Source organism: Denticeps clupeoides, chromosome 7 (genome assembly GCF_900700375.1).
Source record: "Denticeps clupeoides chromosome 7, fDenClu1.1, whole genome shotgun sequence".
NCBI lineage: Eukaryota > Metazoa > Chordata > Actinopteri > Clupeiformes > Denticipitidae > Denticeps > Denticeps clupeoides.
The window spans coordinates 18,633,739-18,654,492 of record NC_041713.1 but is presented as its reverse complement, the minus strand read 5'-3'; the positions used below and the strand labels follow the sequence as shown (position 1 = coordinate 18,654,492).

The window sequence follows — 20,754 nt, the reverse complement described above, 5'->3', positions numbered from 1 at the left end:
TCATCAGCAAGGAGGTTATATTTTTTGAGAGCAAATGGCTAGGAACATTTGCATAACTTTGCTGAGTACTTAATGCTGCTTCTAGTAATGGAGGACAATTTGTCTGATGTTGCCATATATCCAAGTTTTTTGGTAAAATTCTGAACTTTTTTTTTTTAACATGACATGACAACTAACAATTGATATTCTAAAATGCATTGCACAGTGTGTCCTGACCAAGAGGGGAGGAGTGCCGGTTCCTGGCCCACCAGGAGGCATCACTATTACTGATTGACTTGTCTGATTGTTTGGGGAAAATTTCCCTCTGTGGGTATATTAGCCCAGTCTTCCCTCATTTCCTTGTTATGCTTCTGACCCCTGTACTGTCTAGGTGATGTGAGTTTCCCACGTGTATGCATTAATCAGTTGCTCTTGAGTTTCTTCATATGAACCATGCCTTAGTTTAAACATTAGTTTTATGTGTTCGACCCCTCACCACTTTATTGTTTGTGTGTATCTTTTTGGTGCTATAAAAATGTGCCTTGTGTCCCCTTTCTGCTCCCTATTCAATTTCAGTATGCCAAAGAAGGAGACCAAAGACAAGACAACAATTGGCAATAAAGCAACAGGGTTTGTCATTAACATCTCATAAGCAGTGTATTCCACATATAAAGGGCTTGCCTTGCACACACCTGTGTCACTTTCTATTGATGGATTTTAACAATGATGGCTAATATATAGGTAGCCATTATAGCCAAAAGAAAAAAAATAGCTTAAATCTAGATGATCTAGGAGCTTGGCATCAGCTCCTCAACAACCTCTACCACTAAGTCGCCTGGAACCAACACCCAGCACATTTCTACCTTGTTCTTCTGAGGTGAGGTCTCCTGTGCTCCAGTGTCATGTGGCCATCATGCACCACGTGGCCCCCCTGAAGATGAAGTCGGCTGTTCCAATGCATTCCCCTGGTCAAGCCTGAGGGGGAAAATGGTGCTCAGAACAAGAGTTTTTGGGGGGCGCAGTACAAGTTAGGAGACCCAACCCTGATGCCTGATGAAGGAAGTGCGAATGTGTAGCCGATGGAATAGAGTATGGTGGAAGCAATGTCCTGTATCTTAGAGAAGGCAGAAGGGTGGTGCCATGGCCCAAGACAAGAGGAGGTCGGATCAGAGGAGCTGGGGAGCCAGCCTCTAGCTTGGACTGATGGAGGGTCAGTTCTCAGGTCAACCTCTGAGCACACAGCCAACAATAACCAATTGCCCAGAAGCAGAACTATGAAACTATTCTGAAACGCTCCCATTGTACCTCGCTACCTGCATTTCACACCCTTAAGCTGCCATCTTTCATTTCAAGCCGGCCACGGTACCGTACAAACTGCTTCAACCTCCTAATGCACACTCTGCTGCCCACTGGCCCACCATGGCTCCCAACTCCCTATTTTTGGTTAAAGTTAGGGTTAGTGGTTAGGTTTAGATTTAGAGTAAGGTGTGGGGGGTCACATGTTTCTGGCTACTTTGGAGCTCAACTCCTCACAGCGTCTGCAGCCAGACCCCCCACCCCATCTGCCCACACGCCGTGAACCCTCCTGTGACATTACTACTGCTGCTGTTCTTCCTCCTGCAACCATGTCTGCTCATAAATAATTATATTCATTATTATTATAAATGTACCCTTGCTGTGTCCCATCCTATGTTCCAAACACCGTTCATTATTATTATTACTATGTATATCTTATTATTTAAAATATTTATTTTTAAAGGTCAGCTACATCACCCATAAGTAAATGAGACATTGGACACACGAGAGGCACTTTCCCCGATGAATAAAGAAGACACCGGAGTTGCGTAATCATCCTTGAGACTGAGTGGACCGTCACCACAGGACTCTTGAGATTAACTGCAGGTGATCTTATTGACTCCCTGTGAGCACAGCCGGCCTGTCTGAATGAAGAGCCTTTAGGGCCAAAAGATATTTGGCAAAGGAGGTCAGCTGACTGCTTCTTACTTCTCCTTCTGATGTGTCCTAGTCCCGAGTGTTTGTCTTTGAGAAAGTGAGTGTCCCTTTAGCAACCACAATGTAAAATCCAGACCAATCAATCACACAAAGGCATTCTGAGAAGAAACAAATTTATTGTAAATAAGTATTCCGATGTGAACAATACAACAGTGCTTTGCACATAGAAACATGACAATTCATTATTATTATAATTTTTTTTACTTAAAAAAAAAACACACAAAAACTGTCATCCAACATTTTAACAATGAAACTGATCCAGGCAGTATATGGACTAGAGGGCTTTGTTGCACACAACCATTGGGACTCAAAAGCAGGGTGGGTGTAGCCTGCAAAAAATCCAGTACAGTGGGATCCCGTGGATGAGGGGTGGTCTACAGAGCACCATGTGCAGTATATGTTTTAAGAATATCATATGACATTGAATAGCAAGATCACCAGTGTACTTGCGTGTGTATTTCTGGTACAATGCTTTTTAATGGTCAAAGCTCAGTGTAACTGGCGTTACTGGTCATTATTTAAAATACATTATTCTATATAAGTCATTATGAACAGACAACTAAAGCATTACATTTTACATATTTCTATTTATTAAGAGTACCTAGTGGCATAATAGTGATGTTAAATTGTCTTATTGTTGTGAAGGCATGACATTTCAGTACCACATAAAGAAAAAATACTCTGATGTTCTCAAACGTATTCCACTGTCTCATTTACACAGAGTGGGAAAGTACATTTTGAAAAAAACATAATTCTTTTGGAGGGTAAACTGCGTAAAGGTGTTGGTATTGAAGTTGGAGTTAACAGTTTGATTAGTCTAAGTAGCCAGCGACCTGTATCAATTAGATGTCAGCTATAAAGGAATTTCTGTCACAATGAAACTGAAGTCATTAGAGAGCTAAGTTGATGGATGTTGGTGTAACATTAATGGATGCTATCAGTCTTTTTATTTTGATTTTTTTTCTCTATGGCCATCTTGGCACCCATGTTAAACTTTCCTGGATCGTGCCTGTCATGGTGAAATGTGCTAATGGAAGCAAACATTTCTGGTGAAAAAATGGTGCACAGTTTTTTTTCTTTGTCTGGTTTAATATTGGTGCCATTTAACTGCACATTGATTTGCTTGTTGTATTCCGAAGATTATTCAGCCCTTTTTTTGCACAACATAGTACACAGCATCTCATAAAGAAAATTGCATTGTTCATGGTCCTGTTCTAATTTCACATTTTCTCCAGAAAAAAAACATGCATGTATCTGTCAAGTTGGCCATGTCAGTCATGTCTGTGTAAGACATGACACACATTTATGTAACACAACTTGTTTATGTCACTCGCATAAACACAGTTAAGTGGTTTTCTACTTTCAAACAACACTGCCACTTAGAGAAGAAGACTTTTATGAAGAAACATTTAATCAGAAAGAATGGCATGAAGGCGATGACAAGCTATGAAAATACTGATGAATTCACCAATAAGACACTCAGTACGTTTACTTGGACAGAAATATTCTGTTCTTAACCAGAATAAGACACTACCATGTAAACAGAGATTTCCATTACATTGACCTAGACCAAGATTATAATTGGTATAAGCATTCATTAGAAGTCACTTTCAGAGGCACAGGTTCATGCATGATAACTTCCTCAGAACTCAGGACTTTGTCCATCATGGAATACGGCTTCATAAATGATATATGGGACGTTTTGATCTATGTGGACATGTTCCTACCATTGATTTTGGCATCAATAAATTACTTTAAAGCAACCCTCTCTATTGGTGTGCATAGCATTAAATATATTTATTTAATGCTATTTTGTATATATTAAAATATAAAATAGCACATATTCAAAAATACTGGAGGGAGAATCTTACGTAGGTGTCTAAGGAATCTACTGTGTACAATCCATTATACATCACTCAGACTATTCTCTCTCGAGCATGTAAACAAGAATATGATTGGGATACTCTACAAGCAACTTGTGTAAACACTTTTATGGAAATAGTGTCTGTCTCTCGGTAAAAAATTCAGAATATTGCTGTCCATGCAAACAGCTGTCTATCTGTGACATGTACCCCAGCTCTCACACAGAACCAGATGAGCATAGACCATGGTTCAGGTTTTTTTATAGAATAATGGGGGGAAAGCGTTAATGCCTGCCATTTCTTAGCCAACTGTGTCTCAAATTGTGTACTTCTGTACGTACACTTGCTATGTAGACAATAACGGCAACATGGTTGATTGTGCTACGTTACCATATTGTAGTAGCAGGTCTAGTGCATTGCTTCTTCAAATTTTCCAAAGAGGTACCAACACAGATTCATCTTCCAAGTATGACCAATATCAATGGCATTATAATATAGTATAGCCTGTTTAACTAGTTTACACTAAAGGTAGTTTTATTCCTAATATGAATGTTATTGTCCATCAGTACTGTCAATACTGCAGTTAGCAACACAGTGATGATATAAACTGTACCACTTTTAAGGATATTAAGAATAATAACTACACATTTAAACACAGCAGCTGTGAATAATAACAATAATCTCAGGGACTGGTGTACCTTTAGAGAGAGTCCAAGTACCACAAGCACACGTATCACAGTGTGAGAACCAAGGGTCTAGTGAGCAAATAAAATGGTCAGATAGAGAGTGGCAGCTCAATGTTGTGATCGTCAAGTGCAAATGCACACATTGCAGTGTACAATTTGAGAATCAACATTACCCTGTTGAAATTCACACTGCGCTAGCAAATGTGTAGTGCCCATAGATAAATGCAATTTGAGACACAGTGTGTTTTTCTCAATTACTTAACGAACATATTTGATTCTTTCAACACAATGGGACAAAGTGTAAAACTATTAATGCCACAACAAACATAAAAACTACTTTCTTATTGTACTTATTGTCAATGACACAATGTCAATCATCACTGGTAGACCCAATTTGGGCACCTGAGCAATGACAATATTCATTCTGCTCAGATTGCTCAGAAATAGAGCATTAACTAAACGTACTAATGCTGGCCACTGTTACATCAACTCTCCAAGTGAGGGCCAGTGCTGCAGTGCTATCACGATAAACCCTAAAGATCATGATCAAAATGAGACACAATTTGTTTACTGTCAAATGGGAGAAGAAAACAACAGTGGCCTTTGGGATAATAGGAGCAGATAAAGCTGTGAGTTAGCATTGTACCTTTGCTCCTGCCTGCCAGATGGTGACGGCTCATGGGTTTTACACACTGAACTTGAAAATGGACGGTTTTCATAATGCATTCGGCAGGTCCTTCCTGCTTACCTTGCATGTACCGACCTCTGGTAAAAAATGTATGGGGGCTTCAGTAAATATCCATGGCACACATACCACTGATTTTTTTTCTCTGAAAGTAATTATAAAGCGATATGTTGCAAATATTCAAACGGAAAGGTTCTAATACTAAACACTTCTGTAAGTGCCTTTCAATGGTTGACATTATGACTTCATCCTGCAAATAGATGTAAACTGTACATGACGGTCAGATACGTTGAGAATTATGCACGCAATTAGGAGGAAAATCAGGTGGATGTTGTTATTCATAATTTGACAGGACGCTGTGAATGTGACACACTTGACTTTATTATATGTGGATTGGTTGAGTGAGTGACTGATATTAGCTGAAGCACTGCTTTCTGCAGTTGTTATTGCCGTTTTTAAACTAAAACAGCCATGTGGAATTGATCGAGACATCTTGACAGTGGCTACTAGAGTAGGTTGTGTGAGTGTTATGTTGTTTTCTTGCCTCCCTTCTCCGTCTAGCATCATAGGATAGTATTTCAAAACTGGAAATTCAAACGCAGTGCTACACAATAAGCATGGGGCTTGTTCGGAAGCGTAAAATCAAAGGCGCCGTCAGGAGCTACATGAATAAATAGATAAGACATGAGAGAAGCACACAGTTTGTGCACGTGATGTTCTGACAGGCACAGGTTTAGTTTATCCAGACTGAGAATGTCGCAAGCCCCATGTTTAGTACACGGCACTGCGCTTTGTGCCAGTTTGAAAACTGTCCCATAGTATTCATCATCAGTGCATGAGGGACGTGTGTGTTTGCGTGGAGCCATGTGTATTGTTCACTCAGAGCTATTGTTCTCGGCCATTAATACATAGGCACTAGGCTTCCATCTTGAGACTTGGGGTGACGCAAATTGGCACATTTTCAGACCGACAGAAAGACTGCGGGGCGATTTAAATGTTTGTGTGAGTGCGTGGGAATGATTAAACACCAGAAGCCGACTGGGGTTCTGCATGATGGGATGGTTTTTCTTCTTTCGCATGGCATTTTCAAGACTGACACCTGACAGCGGTAGTCATACTCCCATGCAGAGAACAGTTCACTTATCTTAAATTACAAACACATAAAAGGACATAACCGAAGTGTTGGAGCTCTTAGGTATGAACAGTAACTGACCTTAGTAGAAGAAAAAAATGAAAAAGGCACAGCCCTAACAGTTTATCAGAGTAGAGTATGCAATGTCGCTACACAATGGGTTTTGGCATGGGGCTCCTGTCTCATGCTCCCAAAGACCACAGCAGAGGCGTCCCAATGGGGCATCAACAGTCTGCACATTGGATGGGTGTTTGCACTGGCCTCTGACATGGATATTCTTCCTTATGTACAGTTTTATTACGAGGAAAGCTTCCATCCTGAAGACAGCATAGAAGTCGAAGACATGCAGGTTTTTCTTCTTCTTCTTTTTTTTTTTACCTTTTGTGACTGTGCAGTTCCATTTTCAGATTTTTGCAAGTACTCCAGTCCCTGGAAGGCCGTTTGTGTTTAAGTATCTGAAATCAAATGTATAAATTGCATGAATATTGTCAGGCCATCAGTCACCATGGTGGATCTTGTGGTTCCCCTCCTGTCGAACACACAGTCTACGGCACATCCATCCCACGCTCAGTCACAAACAAGAATCTACACACACAGGAATCAAACGCCGCTGACTTGCACCCAGGTCGTGGTGTAGGCCATGAGGTCACTGGTCCCAGATTCATCCCATTCAGTCACCCTTTGTCTGGTGAGTCCTTTCTGGGTGATCCTTTCACACCGTCACCTCCGTCTTGCTGTTGGTGACAAAGTAGGGCTGCGGTGGCAGGTAGTGCTGGCTGTGGGCCGAGTGAAGCTCGGTCATGGGCTCCACTGGTGCATGTTTCTTGGGCCCGTACGTGTGCCGGCGGCCCATTGTCTCTGTGCCGTCCCAGCCCCGCATCATGCCTGGGTTGGCGATGGTGTTGGATCCATAGGCCAGGTGATGGGAGCTGTGCACCTTGGTGCTTTTGGACTTGTGTCCGTTCTGCTTCTGGGATGGCAACTCGGGGCTGTATGGGTTGCTGGGCTCCGGGTCCATCCTGTGGACAGGATGCAGTGGGAGGCTGCCTTTAGCTGCTAGTTCAACCATGTGCCTCCGGTTGGTGTAAAAGTTCTCATTTGCTTTTTCGGCTGGAGAAACAAAAAATAAAAAAATAAAAATTAAATGGTTACATATTTAATTGACTTTCACTTTGTTTCTAAATACATGTAGTCTTCGTCACGCCTTGAGTCACGTTTCACTCATTATTTAAGTGTTCATATCTACCAATGAAATCAAGCCAATGTGTACTTATCATACATGCCAAAATGTAATTTCAAAGAGAATTACACAGAATTAAACAAGGATGGACATAAAATGCCTATTATGTCCCGGGGAGCAGTGTGTGGGGACGGTTTTGCTAAGTGGCACCTTGGCGGATCGGGATTCGAACCAGCAACCGTCTGATTACAGGGCTGCTTCCTTAACCACTATGCCACCACTGCCCCTCCATTGTCACTGGGCCTCTGGGGTCTTATGAATGTGGGTATTAATGAATTTGGTGTGTGTGTGTGTGTGTGTGTGTGTGTGTGTGTGTGTGTGTGTGTGTGTGTGTGTGTGTGTGTGTGTGTGTGTGTGTGTGTGTGAAGTGGTCCTTGTGTGAGTCGACATTCCCTTTTCTCATTTCCAGTTCCATTTGTCCCAAGCAGAGCACTAGGTTTGTCCTTCTCATTTCTGTGACATGGCTGATGTACAGTAAAGACCGAAAGTTTGGACACGCCTTCTCATCAAATGTGTTCTCTTTATTCTCATGACCATTTACTTTGGTAGATTCTCACTGAAGGCGTCAAAACTATGAATGAACACATGTGGAGTTATGTACTTAACAAAAAAATGTGAAATAAGTGAAAGCATGTTTTATATTCTAGTTTCTTTAAAATGGCCACCCTTTGCTCTGATTACTGCTTTGCTCACTCTTGGCATTCTCTCGATGAGCTTCAAGAGGTCCTGAAATGCTTTTCCAACCGTCTTGAAGGAGTTCCCAGAGGTGTTTAGCACTTGTTGGCCCCTTTGCCTTCACCCCAAAACCATCTCGACTGGGTTCAGGTCCGGTGACTGTGGAGGCCAGGTCTCCACTTTTTGTTAAGTACATAACTCCACATGTGTTCATTCATAGTTTTGATGCCTTCAGTGAGAATCTACCAACGTAAATGGTCATGAAAATAAATAAAACACATTGAATGAGAAGGTGTTTCCAAACTTTTGGCCTGTACTGTATACAAGGATGTAAATAGGCTACTACACATAGTCTTCACTGCAAATTACACATCTTTGCAGACTTGGGTTAGAATTCAATAAAGTTGTTATTAAATAAAATCACAATATTATGGTTCAAATAATTTTTAATGAGGTTACAACAGTATTAAACGTGAAATGTACCTAATTTCACAGTGGTTTGAGTAATTAGGGCCAAAAACCAACCAAAAAAGCCTGCATCTGATGAGACTTGGTGGCGTTAATCCAGGAAATCAGTCATCGCACATCTGTTTCTTCACACTATTTTAATATCTGGGATAATCATTTTTTCTTTTTCACATCTTGGCTAATCTCTGCTTCAGATCAGGATGTGTGCATTTTCCAGTACAATTTCACTGTCAAATTTACTATGCTGGGTTCACTTAAACTATTAACCTGGATCATCTTAATATTGATTTTTTTTTTCTGTCCCTCTTTATTTGTAAAAACACGCCCTCTTGGAAAAAGTAGATAAAAAGCTTCCTGACTTAAATTGAAATTGAGGACCGATAATAACAAATCGGTACATTAAATTAATGTGTAAAAGGCACTTAACAGGTTTTAGGTATAAATATGTACTGAATAATTCATTTTGTGCCACTTAATGGGATTTGGATCAAACTAATTTCCAAATTTAAATTCACATTTAAATGTAAATTATTTTCTCCAGTAACTGCCAAGTGTCAACATACTATTAACTTTATGGCTAAAAAGTAAATAGACCCTCCAGCTGTCGTGCAATTTTTTTTTTCTTTACAGGTAGTTGAAATTCTAATTCACCCAAAAATGCAGCGGAAAAGTGATTTGCAGCTAATTGGGACGAATCACACTCGATATCATGTTGCCATGACATTTTAGACTTCTTAATTAAAGCCCCTTCAGGTGACCTTTTTCATCTGTCAGGAAGCCCCCTCGAGTACGGACACGACATGAGCAGGAGAGACGTCCGGCCAGGCCAACACGGATCGCGTGATAAATACATTCCCCAACAGATACAGATAAAACCTTTCAACTCCTCAGGTGCCGCTTTCATTCCCAGTCTGGAATTCGTTCTGGATTTATTCAGTGAACCAAGAAAAAAAATGTCAAAACCTGTCGGCAGTCTCTGATTTATCTATAGTCACAGACTTTCGGACCTTGGAATTTCGACAGTCTGGCTGTCATGCTGCGGCGAGGTGACGAGATGAGAGAGCGAATGTCAGAGGAGACGTGTCAACAGATTGTGAGACGACGCAAAGAGGTGGGTGAGTCTCCACCGTTTGATCTACGAGCATGTCTAGGCTTTCGCTGCAACACCAACGGATGTTGACGCTCACGCAATAAACACAACAGACTGGGAACATGGAGTCAGGAACAGAGAAGGCAGGTAAGAGGGATCGAGCTTACGAGATGAGAGGAGTCGTAGTCCATGGAACAACGACTGAGCACCGAACGGGTGTCAGGACACTGATTATAAAGGAACCTGGTTCCGCATTAGTACCGCCACGCGACCAAAGTCATGTGACACCGGCTCATGGTTTGATGCCTGATTCCACCAAAAGTGTGTTTTGTAAATGATGGCCGATGCTTTTACTCCCTCGGAAACTAGCTTGCTCGTGATCAATCAGATAATTAATCAGGGAAATTCTCTGATTAATCTTTTCTCCAAGTAGCTCTAGTAAAAAACTTTTTCTGACAACCATCAGAGATTTTTGCATTTTTGAGAAGAACAAGATCAGTGATGAAGACCACATGGTCTTTTTTTTTGGTATAATCAGCACCCACTTGGTTTTATGTTAAATTAAAAAAAAAATTCAATCTCACTAAAATGAACCTAATTTCAACTTTCACATATCATCAGAACGGGCCTTGATGTTCACTGGAATAATTCTGGCCTTTCCCGACATTGTCATTTCCAGCCCATAATTACAGCTTTTGGGAATGGGCATTAAAATAATTAGCACCATGTTTTTTTAAGATGAAGAGTTCACAAAAAAAAAAATTCTGGGCTGAATATGCCTCACCCCATACATTTCTTTATTAGTGAGCCTCTTCAGTTTGTCAATTTCTGGAAGAAATTCAATACGGTGACCTTACGGTAGCATTAGGGGACAGGAAAGAAAGGAATTGATTGCCAGGATTGTGGCCTATCGTCTCTCAGCCCCCGACTCTGGTCTCCTTGGGAATTTTGAGTAGAGGCAATTATAACATTTAAATAAATAACTTAAACTTTGTGTGTTGTGGAGGTCACGTTGTTCCAGTGGCTTCTGATACAGGCCCTGTAATTGTCTGAAATGTAGCATTTTTGCCAGAAAGCTGATTTCACACTTTAGTGGAATACAGAGGTCAGCTGTTGCTGAAGTGGTGAATTTCCCTTGTTCTCTGTGTTTTCCTACTTTATTAACTGAGTCAGTGGTAACCATATCGGCAAATAGGCAAGTTAATGCGTCCCCCATTTCTCACTCTGCAGCAGATCACTTCAAATCACTTCTCAGAAACAAAATGAACTGTCAACTAGTCCACAAGTGACAATCACTTCACTTTTATTATTATTTACAAGAACACAGGTCTGAAAGGGACATTTGTATGTTCTTAGTCTTCTCACATCAACAAAGTTGTTTCAAGTAAATCCATTCAAACAATAAATTTTTATGACATAAAAATAAAAGAAAATGTATAATTTTTATTGTCAATTTAAGATGTCATTGTAAGATGAACGTGAGAAGTGCAACAACTGTGATGACCCGCTGTCCCCCATTCACATGAGTATTGTGTCAATGTATTTCTTGGTAGAAGTGCAAAGCCTGGCTAAAGGTGGAGGGTTGCTCAAGGGCATAAAACTTTTGCCATGTCATATGTGCTGACAAGGAGACCAGTTGATTCGCTCTGACGACCCCTAATGGTAGCAGCCAAAGGAAAAATACTTTTTTTTTTTTTCTTTTTGTCTCCATGCAAAAGAGCCCATTGTTCATCTGGAAAGAGCTCATTTTGAATCCATTGTTTACTCGGCGTAAACACTCCGACGAGAGGCAAATTCTTTGAAGTGAATGTCCTCTTTCTCTAAGCAAACATCTATTTGCATGCTTCAAATAAATAAGAAAGTCCAGGGAGTAAAGGGTAAATGGTAAATGGTAATTACACCCAGATGAAAAGTTCTACCTCATGCAAGTCTGTGTGTGTGTGTTTTTCTTCGCAAATCTCAAAGAAACACATCTCAAAGATCTCTTAATTACCATACTTTTAATTGAGTAATTTTAGTGGGATCTGTACAGCTGTGATTACTCACTTCAGAAAGGTACTATCATTAATAAAGTGTTGATGATATGATTCGTTGCCTCTCGCTTGGTGAAGGCTTCATTCAGGCTGTCCTGGAAAGCTTTCTGGCTGATGTACAATGCCACTCAAATTTCCATTTAGGGCACTATTTTCAAGCTGGCCCTAAGCACAGCATTACGTGCTAAGTGTAGGCCATGTTTGCTAGTGTAAGTTCAAAGGCCTTATATAAATAAAGAGACAAAACAAGGAAGAAACTTTGAAAATCACGCCGGTGTCACAGAGCTGAGTAAATGTTTAAACCCAACTGCAGTAAGGCGCAAAAGAGTAGGTGAGTATCCACCTTTTTAATCTGTGATCGTAAACCAGCCGAAGCTACAACACACATCACAAGAGCGTGGTACGCGCTGAAACAAATAATAATGGGAGAGGAGATGAGAAGGGAAACTTTCTGAGGAGTGTTGTGGTTGTGATAAATATTAAAGGTTTAAATTATGCAGAATGAGGAAGTAGTGTGTTTGACAGCTGTCAGTCACACTGTTCCTAACCATTTGAATCTCTGTTTATGAAATTATGTTAGCAGAAGTTAAATTATGTTTATTAAAATTGTTAAAAGTGTTTAAAAAAAGTGTTCTGGGTGACAGAAATTATTATACACCAAGTTACAAAAAACATATGATGTAACTAATGAAACAAAACATGCGATTAATGCCACTTCCCTACATATTAAAGTTCCATAAAAAAAAGAAAAAATCACTTTCACTTTTCAGAGAGTCAAGTTGACACTCTGAAAAGTGAAAGTGATTGTTTTTGTCATTGTGATACACAGCAGGCACAGCACACGGTGACACAATGAAATGTGTCCTCTACATTTAACCATCACCCTTGGTGAGCAGCCATGACAGGCACCCGGGGAGCAGTGTGTGGGGATGGTAACTTGGTCAAGGTGAACCTCAATTGCCCCCGCAAACCTTTGATTATGAGTCCCTTTCCTTACTGCCCCACTAAAGGTGTGAATGGTCTGGATGAGTCAAGGAACCCTGGATCTCTACAGGAATCTGCATGCACATTCTGGTATTCTTACCCACGGCCTTGAGCGAGGCATACTTGTTGAGCTCCTTGCCAGGTTGTGGCTGATCGTAGCCATGGCTGACCTGTCCGAGTGCAGGATACGGGGACATGGCTGGCACCAGGGATGACCCGGGGCCCACGTTGTTCATCTGAGTTCCTTCTGTTATTCAGAGGAGAGAAGAGGCCGATGTTAGAGGGTTTTTCTTTATTTCATTTACTGCAGCCTTTTCAGACTTACAGGTCCTGGAGCTAAGGGTTAAGTGTTAAGGGTTAAGCTCATAGACACAATGGTAGGAAGTGGAGTTTAAAACTGGCACTTTGTGGTTGCCTGGTTTATAGGTGAGTGTCTTTACGTCTCCACCAGTCTATTCAAGAATTGATCCCCTTTTATTCGAAGCTATTCAGATACTCTTTAGTAAAAAATAAACACATGGCGTGTATAGACTCTCCTATCTTGTCTAAAGATAAGAGTATTTAAGCACCAACAGAAGGTGCACAGACACTTTATCCTCAACCTTTCCTTCCAAATTATTCCGTTCTTTGGCTGTGAGTCACTATGCCTCTATATCAGTCATGGCTTAACAACACTGCTGAGCTGAATACCTTTTTTTTCTTTCTTTCTTTGGTGAGGATCAGCCTATTTTGTCTCCCAGGATGCTAATCATTAACCACAGCTTGCTGAGATCTTTGTTCTCCCAACGTGGTGCTACTCCTCATCTAATCTAATGATTTTGATCTGCTCCTGTTGGCACATGTTAAAGCCAAAAGCAATCAATGCATAATTTAGCTGAAACACTCATACCCGTATATTTTTATATTTTCTACAAATAAATAAGTAATGCATAAACATTTTATGCAAGGATTAATTGTTGCGATTCTACAGAGTCTTCAGAGCATTCCCGTCGCAAGAGACACATTTGGAAAACATCAGGAACACTAGCGCAGGTCCAACAACAGACATCTGGTCAATTGTGGGGTGCACATCACCATGTAAAATTGACTGGCCCACTGCCTGCTGGCAGGAGACGCCAGCCAGATGTTCTGGCCATAATTTCCAAGTGCTGGGCTTAACCAGAGGGAGCTGGAAAAATTCAGCTTTGCAAGGTTCGTGTACCATCATGAGTACAGCAGTAAGGGAACATTCAGGCTCCATGTCACTAAGACCACTGCCTGAACCCTGTTCCTGGGGGTTACACTGCACAAAGTGTTGTTACCACGTGGATCATCAGTGCATCTTAGCAGATTGAGCTCCCTTTTGCTTTTAAAGCACACATGTAAGAATTAAGATGCAAAATTAAAGCCTTTATATTGGTGTCAGTGGACACATAAATATTTGTGAGAGAATGCAGAGGGAACACAAACCCAAGCTAAATCCGGAAATAAACTTCAGACAACGCCTTCTGATGAGAGTTCGGCATTAGCTCCTACATCACAGAGGCTGCCATGTCAGTCATCACGCATAATCAAAATCAATTACACAGCGGAGCTTTGAAATAGAGATTTAAGCTTTCAAGAAGGAGCAGAAATGGCATCATTTGATCTGGATAATCAATAGGTCTGAGCAATCACGGAGATTCATGATTTTGATTACTTCCTCTGCACAGAGATTTCATTTTGCTCCTTGTGTGTCTTTTTTTCAGACTCAAAATGAACCTACTCTTGACATTTCTTCTCTCTCTGGTTTTTTGTTAAGGTCTTCGTGACCTCATTCTCCCCTTGTCCTACTTCACTTAGTCCATTATACCTGCCTTTCTGTGACTTTTTGTTGCTGTTGCTCTCTTCCTCTTCCTAATGCCTTTTCTGGCCTGCAGCAGGTAATGGTTTTTTTTTTACTTCGCAAATCAAATAATGGCTTTGAAAATAAAGGCACACCAGTCAATAAATCTGAAATTAATTTCACAAATTGATTTTAATGGGTTGAAACAAAGCTGAAATTAAATAAACAAGCAGTCGGTAATCAATGTAGCACCTGCCATATCATTGTTCAGTTATGCCATGCTGGTATCATTCAGTGCAGCCTTGCATTGCCATGCAATCAACTAAAGATAATGACATGCACATACTTTTTACATTTAATCCAAATACTCAATTCCAACACTCAATTCAGAGTCCTGTTTTATACTGTATGTCTGACATGAAAACAATCCCACCAATGTAGTTTTTTTTTCCCCCTGAATCACCAAAAAACACGTCTCTGCCTACAAACCTCCAAACAGTCCCCACTGCAGACCAAACCAAAATAAAACTGTGAATACTGTTACGGCGAATACTGCCCGTCGCTGCATTTTCTGTACATCTTAGTACAAGGCACTCCAGGGAGATGAAGAGATGCTGTTGTGTTTGCATTTGTCAGTAGCCAAAGTCCCAGCTGCCCCATACGTTCTGAAAAGGCTGTAAAAATGAGGCTGTATTCAGCAGCCAGCATAGCTTGGTTACTGGTAGCACATGCAACCCAACTCCACTGGTGTTGAGTTGTACACCACAAGCTTGTTTTTGACTCGGGTACTGAAGGTCATTTCATATGATGTACTGTATGTCACTGTATGTGACTCTTCAATTAAGGCATCATGCTGGAAGGCATGATCCATTAGGATAGAAATGTTTGTTTTTAGGGTAAAGGTGACATCTCTGTTTTTCTTACATGTCACGTCTTACAGGGGCCCGTGGACGTTCGAGGGGACACTATCCTGGAAGTAGACACGGCCGGGGTCACATAATGTATCCCACATAAAAGATCGACGGCCATCTTACATTTACATTTCACATTTACAGCATTTATCAGATGCCATTATCCAGAGCGACTTACAAGTAGTTACAGGGACAGTCCCCCTCTGGAGCAACGTAGGGTTAAGTGTCTTGCTCAGGGACACAATGGTAGTAAGTGGGATTTGAACCTGGGTCTTCTGGTTCATAGGCAAGTGTGTTACCCACTAGGCTACTACCACCCGATCTTGGATGCTGCCCATTCGTTGTCATTTATTAACTGTGTTGCTCGCCTTCCTAAAATCCTTTTGACTGATCTTGCTCCACGGCAGTTCTCTTCAGATTACACTCGTCCGCTCTTTGTTCGCCATGGACGTTGCCCGACTACTCTACTGCCTCGTGCTCCAATGTCCCTCTTTGCTCCTCAATGACCCACGATGTCTGCCGCCTCTACAGCCCGCCACGTTCAAGTACAGCTACGCCACGGTAACGCCGTTACAGTTAACACAAGTTAAATGTTGGAGAAGCTATATGCTCTAAAACATTTGGTTTATTTGGTAGCAATTTGAGCTACAGTTGATCACAGAAATGTAAGAAATGTTCAGGGTTTGTTTTATCCCCTGTGTGCCTGTGCTGCCCTCAACAAGATTCCTTTCTGGGTGGCTGCCCAGATTGCTAATCCCTAATTACCCCAGTGTCCACGATCTTCTGCTAACAAATTTGTTAACTTAATCTTGCATGTGAAGCCAACACTGACTTCTGTGACAGTGAGTTATTGTTCTTCTGTGCATGTGACATACACATTCTTCCATGCACCCTGCATGCACAACAATGGGCGAGACTTTTTCAAACAAATTAACTGTCACCGCCCCCATTCTTCACATCCTTTGTGCGGGCATAGAGGGTAAGTCACATTTCCACTAGGGGCCGAGACAATTATGGCTACATATTCTTTGCTTCTGAAACCCAGGTGTGATAATACAGGTGATGCCCGACTCCTGAAACAGTGCTGTCATTTTTAAATGCCCTGACTGCATTAGCAACGCCACATGCCGCAATCCTTCAGTAAAATATATAAAGTGAACAGCATGCACAGCAGCACAGCACACGGTGCACACAGTAAAGCCCAGTAGGATGTGAACTGCTTAGCTTTGGTCCTATTCTGAAACCCTTGCTTAAGGAAAGTCTCACATCTGCATACGGCTCATCTCTGTACATTGTCCTCCAGTTTGTTAGAACTGCAGTTGCTAGAAGACTCTGCTTTTAAAGCAGTTATTTATCTGTCCAGTTCTGTGAAATTGTGAGGGGAATATGTTCCAGGGGACAAACACGATAACAGGCTTATACGTCCAACACCAAACAGAGCAAAATGTGTGTCATTTGTGACCAGCACAGGCAAGGCAGGCGTGGTTGGCACTTTTTCACAGAAGAGATGGCAGTCATGGGTAAAATGCCACCCAGACTTTTTGTTTTCCCAAAGCAATGGTTTTGATTGAATTTCGCTCTGTTTCTCCAGGCTGCCAGTTAATGAATATGCCAGTATAAGTTATGCCTTGTGGACGTCTTATCTCCAAAAAGAAAAAAAAAAAGGTTCTCAGGTTCATCACACTGAACAAAATGGCGAATGAAGACCTTCAGAATGAAGTTCTCAGACCTTTTATGCAGTTTTCCTGTTCCACCTGCACCTGCTCATGCAGGTATTCTGTACTGACCTGTACTGCCGGGGGGAAGCAGGCTGAGCTGAGAAGGGAGGGTGTGGAGGTGCATGCCTGTGAAACTGTGTAGTGGGAGGGGCTGCGATGATCGCTTCATCCATGTTCAAGACGCCTTGGTGACAAAAATGGGACAACGAGAGTAGTCCAGAAGGCAGGGGTCAAACCGTGAATCCGTGTCAGTCCAGGGGAAATCCAAAAGGTAGAAAATAGGGGCAAACGGGGTCAAACCATAATCTGTCAGTAAAGTCACCAGTAGCAGAGAGGCAGGATCTAACTATGAATGAGAGAGGATCAGCGTCCAGGCTGAGTATTTATTATTGTTGTCTTCTGAAGATGGGACCATGACAGTACCCCCTTCCCTAGGGCTAGCTCCAGACGGTCCGGCAATGTTTGAAAAAGCCTGGATGAGCGCCAGGTCATAAATGTCATGCACGGGTACTCAGGATCATTCCTCCGGGTCGCAGCTCTCAAAATCCACCGGGGATTCAAGCCCACGGCTCCGGTAACGAGTGGAGAAAGATGTGGAAGAGCAGGCTGACTTGCATGGTGCAGGAAATGGACATAAGGTAGGCAACCGGCCCCACAAAGCCGGGTCCCAATTATTTGGCATCCCATGGCATCAGAAGGCCTTAAGTGGACTGGGGGAGAGGCCAGTGGATTATGTGACCAGTTATCAGTGGTGTACTCTTTACTTTTACTCCGGTACATTTCAGTGTCAAAAATTATTTACTCCACTACTTTTTCAAAAGGCAGTCGTTCCTTTATTACATTTAAAAATCTAAACTTTAACCTGTTAGATAAAAAAGACAATGTGAATGTGATAACCACTACACCACAGAAACTTGAATTCTATGGCTGTAATAGTCATTTTAGTGTATTTTATAAAATGGTATGTTTTCAGTGTTGCTAGATCCTAAATGTTGAAATATCAAGCATCTTAAAATGACGTATTTTGAGAAAATGTATCATACACACACAATTTCCATTCTGATAAAAAAAATCTGCTTCAATCATAGACTTTGCATATTATGCACACGGTGACACAACAAAAAGTGTCCCCTGCTTTTGACCGTCACCCTTAGTGAGTAGTGGGCAGCCATGACAGGCGCCCGGGGGGCAGTGTGTGGGGACGGTACCTTGATCAGCGGCACCATGGCAATTTGGGATTCGAACCGTCAACCTTCCGATTACGGATCCGTTTCCTTAACCTGCTAGGCCAACCACTGCCCCATCTATTATCATACACAGTATGATACAATTGGAGTGGAGTTGTGCTTATACCCAGCTCCACACCCAGATTATTTAAGGTCTCCTAGTATGCATTTTTTTTTGCTTTTTCAATAGGTCCCCTAATACTGTACTCTGCAGACTTAATAAAGGGTAGTGTATGGGGCCACTAAAGTACCATGAACTGTGAAATACTTTACTCTAAATTCATTTAGATCTCTAAAAAAAACATACCTCATGAGGACTCTCCATCATGAGGACATTCATTTTGGAATGCCATTCAATGAAATTATTGCTGCCTTTGCACCCGAGATTCTAATCAGCCAGAATCATTTTCTGCACATAATGAAAGATATCAGGCTCAGCCGATGGAAGGAATTCACAAACTGAGGTTGTGTGTTATTGACTTCACCCAGGAACTATTACAAGGTCTAAAGAAAAAGCATGGTTATAGATCAAAACAAAGTACAGAGAAAATTGCCTTAAATCAATAGAAGAAGTTAGAATCATATAAGGCAAGATGGATTCTAAGGGGTCAGCTTTAGAAATATTGAAAAACTTGTGCCCACAGACTATGGTACAGATAATTGTTATATCCCAAGGTGCCACTGAGCAAAGCCCTGTCCCCACACTCACACTGCTCCCTGTCATGGCTGGTTGAAAGCAGAGGACACATTTCGTTGTGACACTGTGTGCTGTGCTGCAGTGTTGCACAATCACTTTCACTAAGTTGTGCAGACCTTCCAGTTCATGGTACTTAATGAGCTCTGTAGTAGTGAGCTAGCTGCTTGAAAAAATGTAAATATCTCCCCCTGAACAAATGACTGCACTATGCATGCATACACAACATTCTTTGTCAGATTTAGAAGTTTTCCTCATAGGTCCTCTAGCAGAGCTAGTCATTTTATTTTTCATGGTGCTTTCCCTTCAAATGCCTGGTGAATGCAGACATTGTCCCAGCTGTCTCCGTCAAAGTGGTTGGAACATAAAGACAGTCACAAATGGTAAATAGAAAACTGCGCGTGCGCAAAAAAAACCCCACTAAAAATAAATTCTTTTGCTGATGCCCATGATGCCACACTGAGCCATGGCCCATGTCAAAAACCAACTTTGTTGGAATATATGGACATTTTGCTGGCAGTGTCTATCGAGAAAATGTTGCAATGTAACGTTTTTAATAAAGATGCATCTGACCGGATGCGTTTGAAGTTAGGCTCATAAAAAATAATTATACTGTTCTGTGAGGATGCGCTATTTTCTCTTTTTTCCCTCATTCGATCGAGAGCGCAAGACAAGACCGAGACCAACTAGCATCGAGACCATGACCAAGACCAAGACCACAAAAATTGGTCTCAAGTGGGATTATTGTCATTTGGCAAATAATTTGTTATTATGGGCACCATTTCCAAACTGCTCCTGAGCACAGCACAGCATAATAAATATGGGTCTCATTCACTAGTTTAAAATCAAAGTCCTAAACTAGTTTCAGCTTCAAGTAAAAAAAAAAAAAACTTTTTGCACATTTCTCGTATTGATAGGTGTGGCTTTGTATCACGCCAGTAGCATGCATGAAAGCTATGGAAACAATTACATATAAAAAATCTAAAAACAAGATTTCAGATCATCATTAAAAACATGATTAACATACAATAAGTGAGTTACGCTATATTGTTAACGCTGTACTTGTGTGTGCAACAAATTCTTCAGTATCCCTTAGATACTGCTGTGTTAATTAATTAAATAATCGTTTATGCTACTAAGTCTTCGTTTCAACTGAGTTGTTACACTCCTAAAATGGATGGAGACGGAGTCATTTATCACCAACACTTGTCACAAATAACTGTGGCAGGATGGAGAATGGCAGGAAAAGTACGATGCCGGTGGGATGTAGAGCACAGAAAACGTGGCACCAGTCCCCAGGTGTTCTGCCTAAAGACGAACAGCAGCAAGTGGCAGGGGAGCAGCGTTTTCTGCACAGACCGAGTAAGGGTAGAGGGGGGTGGATAGGAGATCCAGACATGAATGACTTCATGAATAAATGATGATTTCAGAGTCCTTCCAACAGACATGGGGGGTTTAAAAGAAGAAAAAAGCCTGAGCGTGGACCTGCAGTGAATTTACCTTGAGAAATGGAGATGAATGCAGGTTTTTTTTAAATGCAGGTTTATCCCAGTG

General features: G+C 41.4%; 1 protein-coding gene across 1 annotated transcript in view; it reads right to left on the bottom strand.

Annotated features, from left to right (window-relative positions):
- Positions 1-6,670: 6,670 nt before the first annotated feature.
- shisa9b (shisa family member 9b) overlaps positions 6,671-20,754 on the bottom strand; it is a 35,062-nt gene continuing 20,978 nt past the window's right edge. Inside the window, exons 3-4 of the mRNA XM_028987754.1 lie at positions 12,948-13,094; positions 6,671-7,467 (exon numbers count right to left, since the gene is read on the bottom strand). Coding sequence (XP_028843587.1) covers positions 7,070-7,467; positions 12,948-13,094 — 545 coding nt within the window. The 3' untranslated portion in view covers positions 6,671-7,069. The remainder of the gene's footprint in view (positions 7,468-12,947; positions 13,095-20,754) is intronic.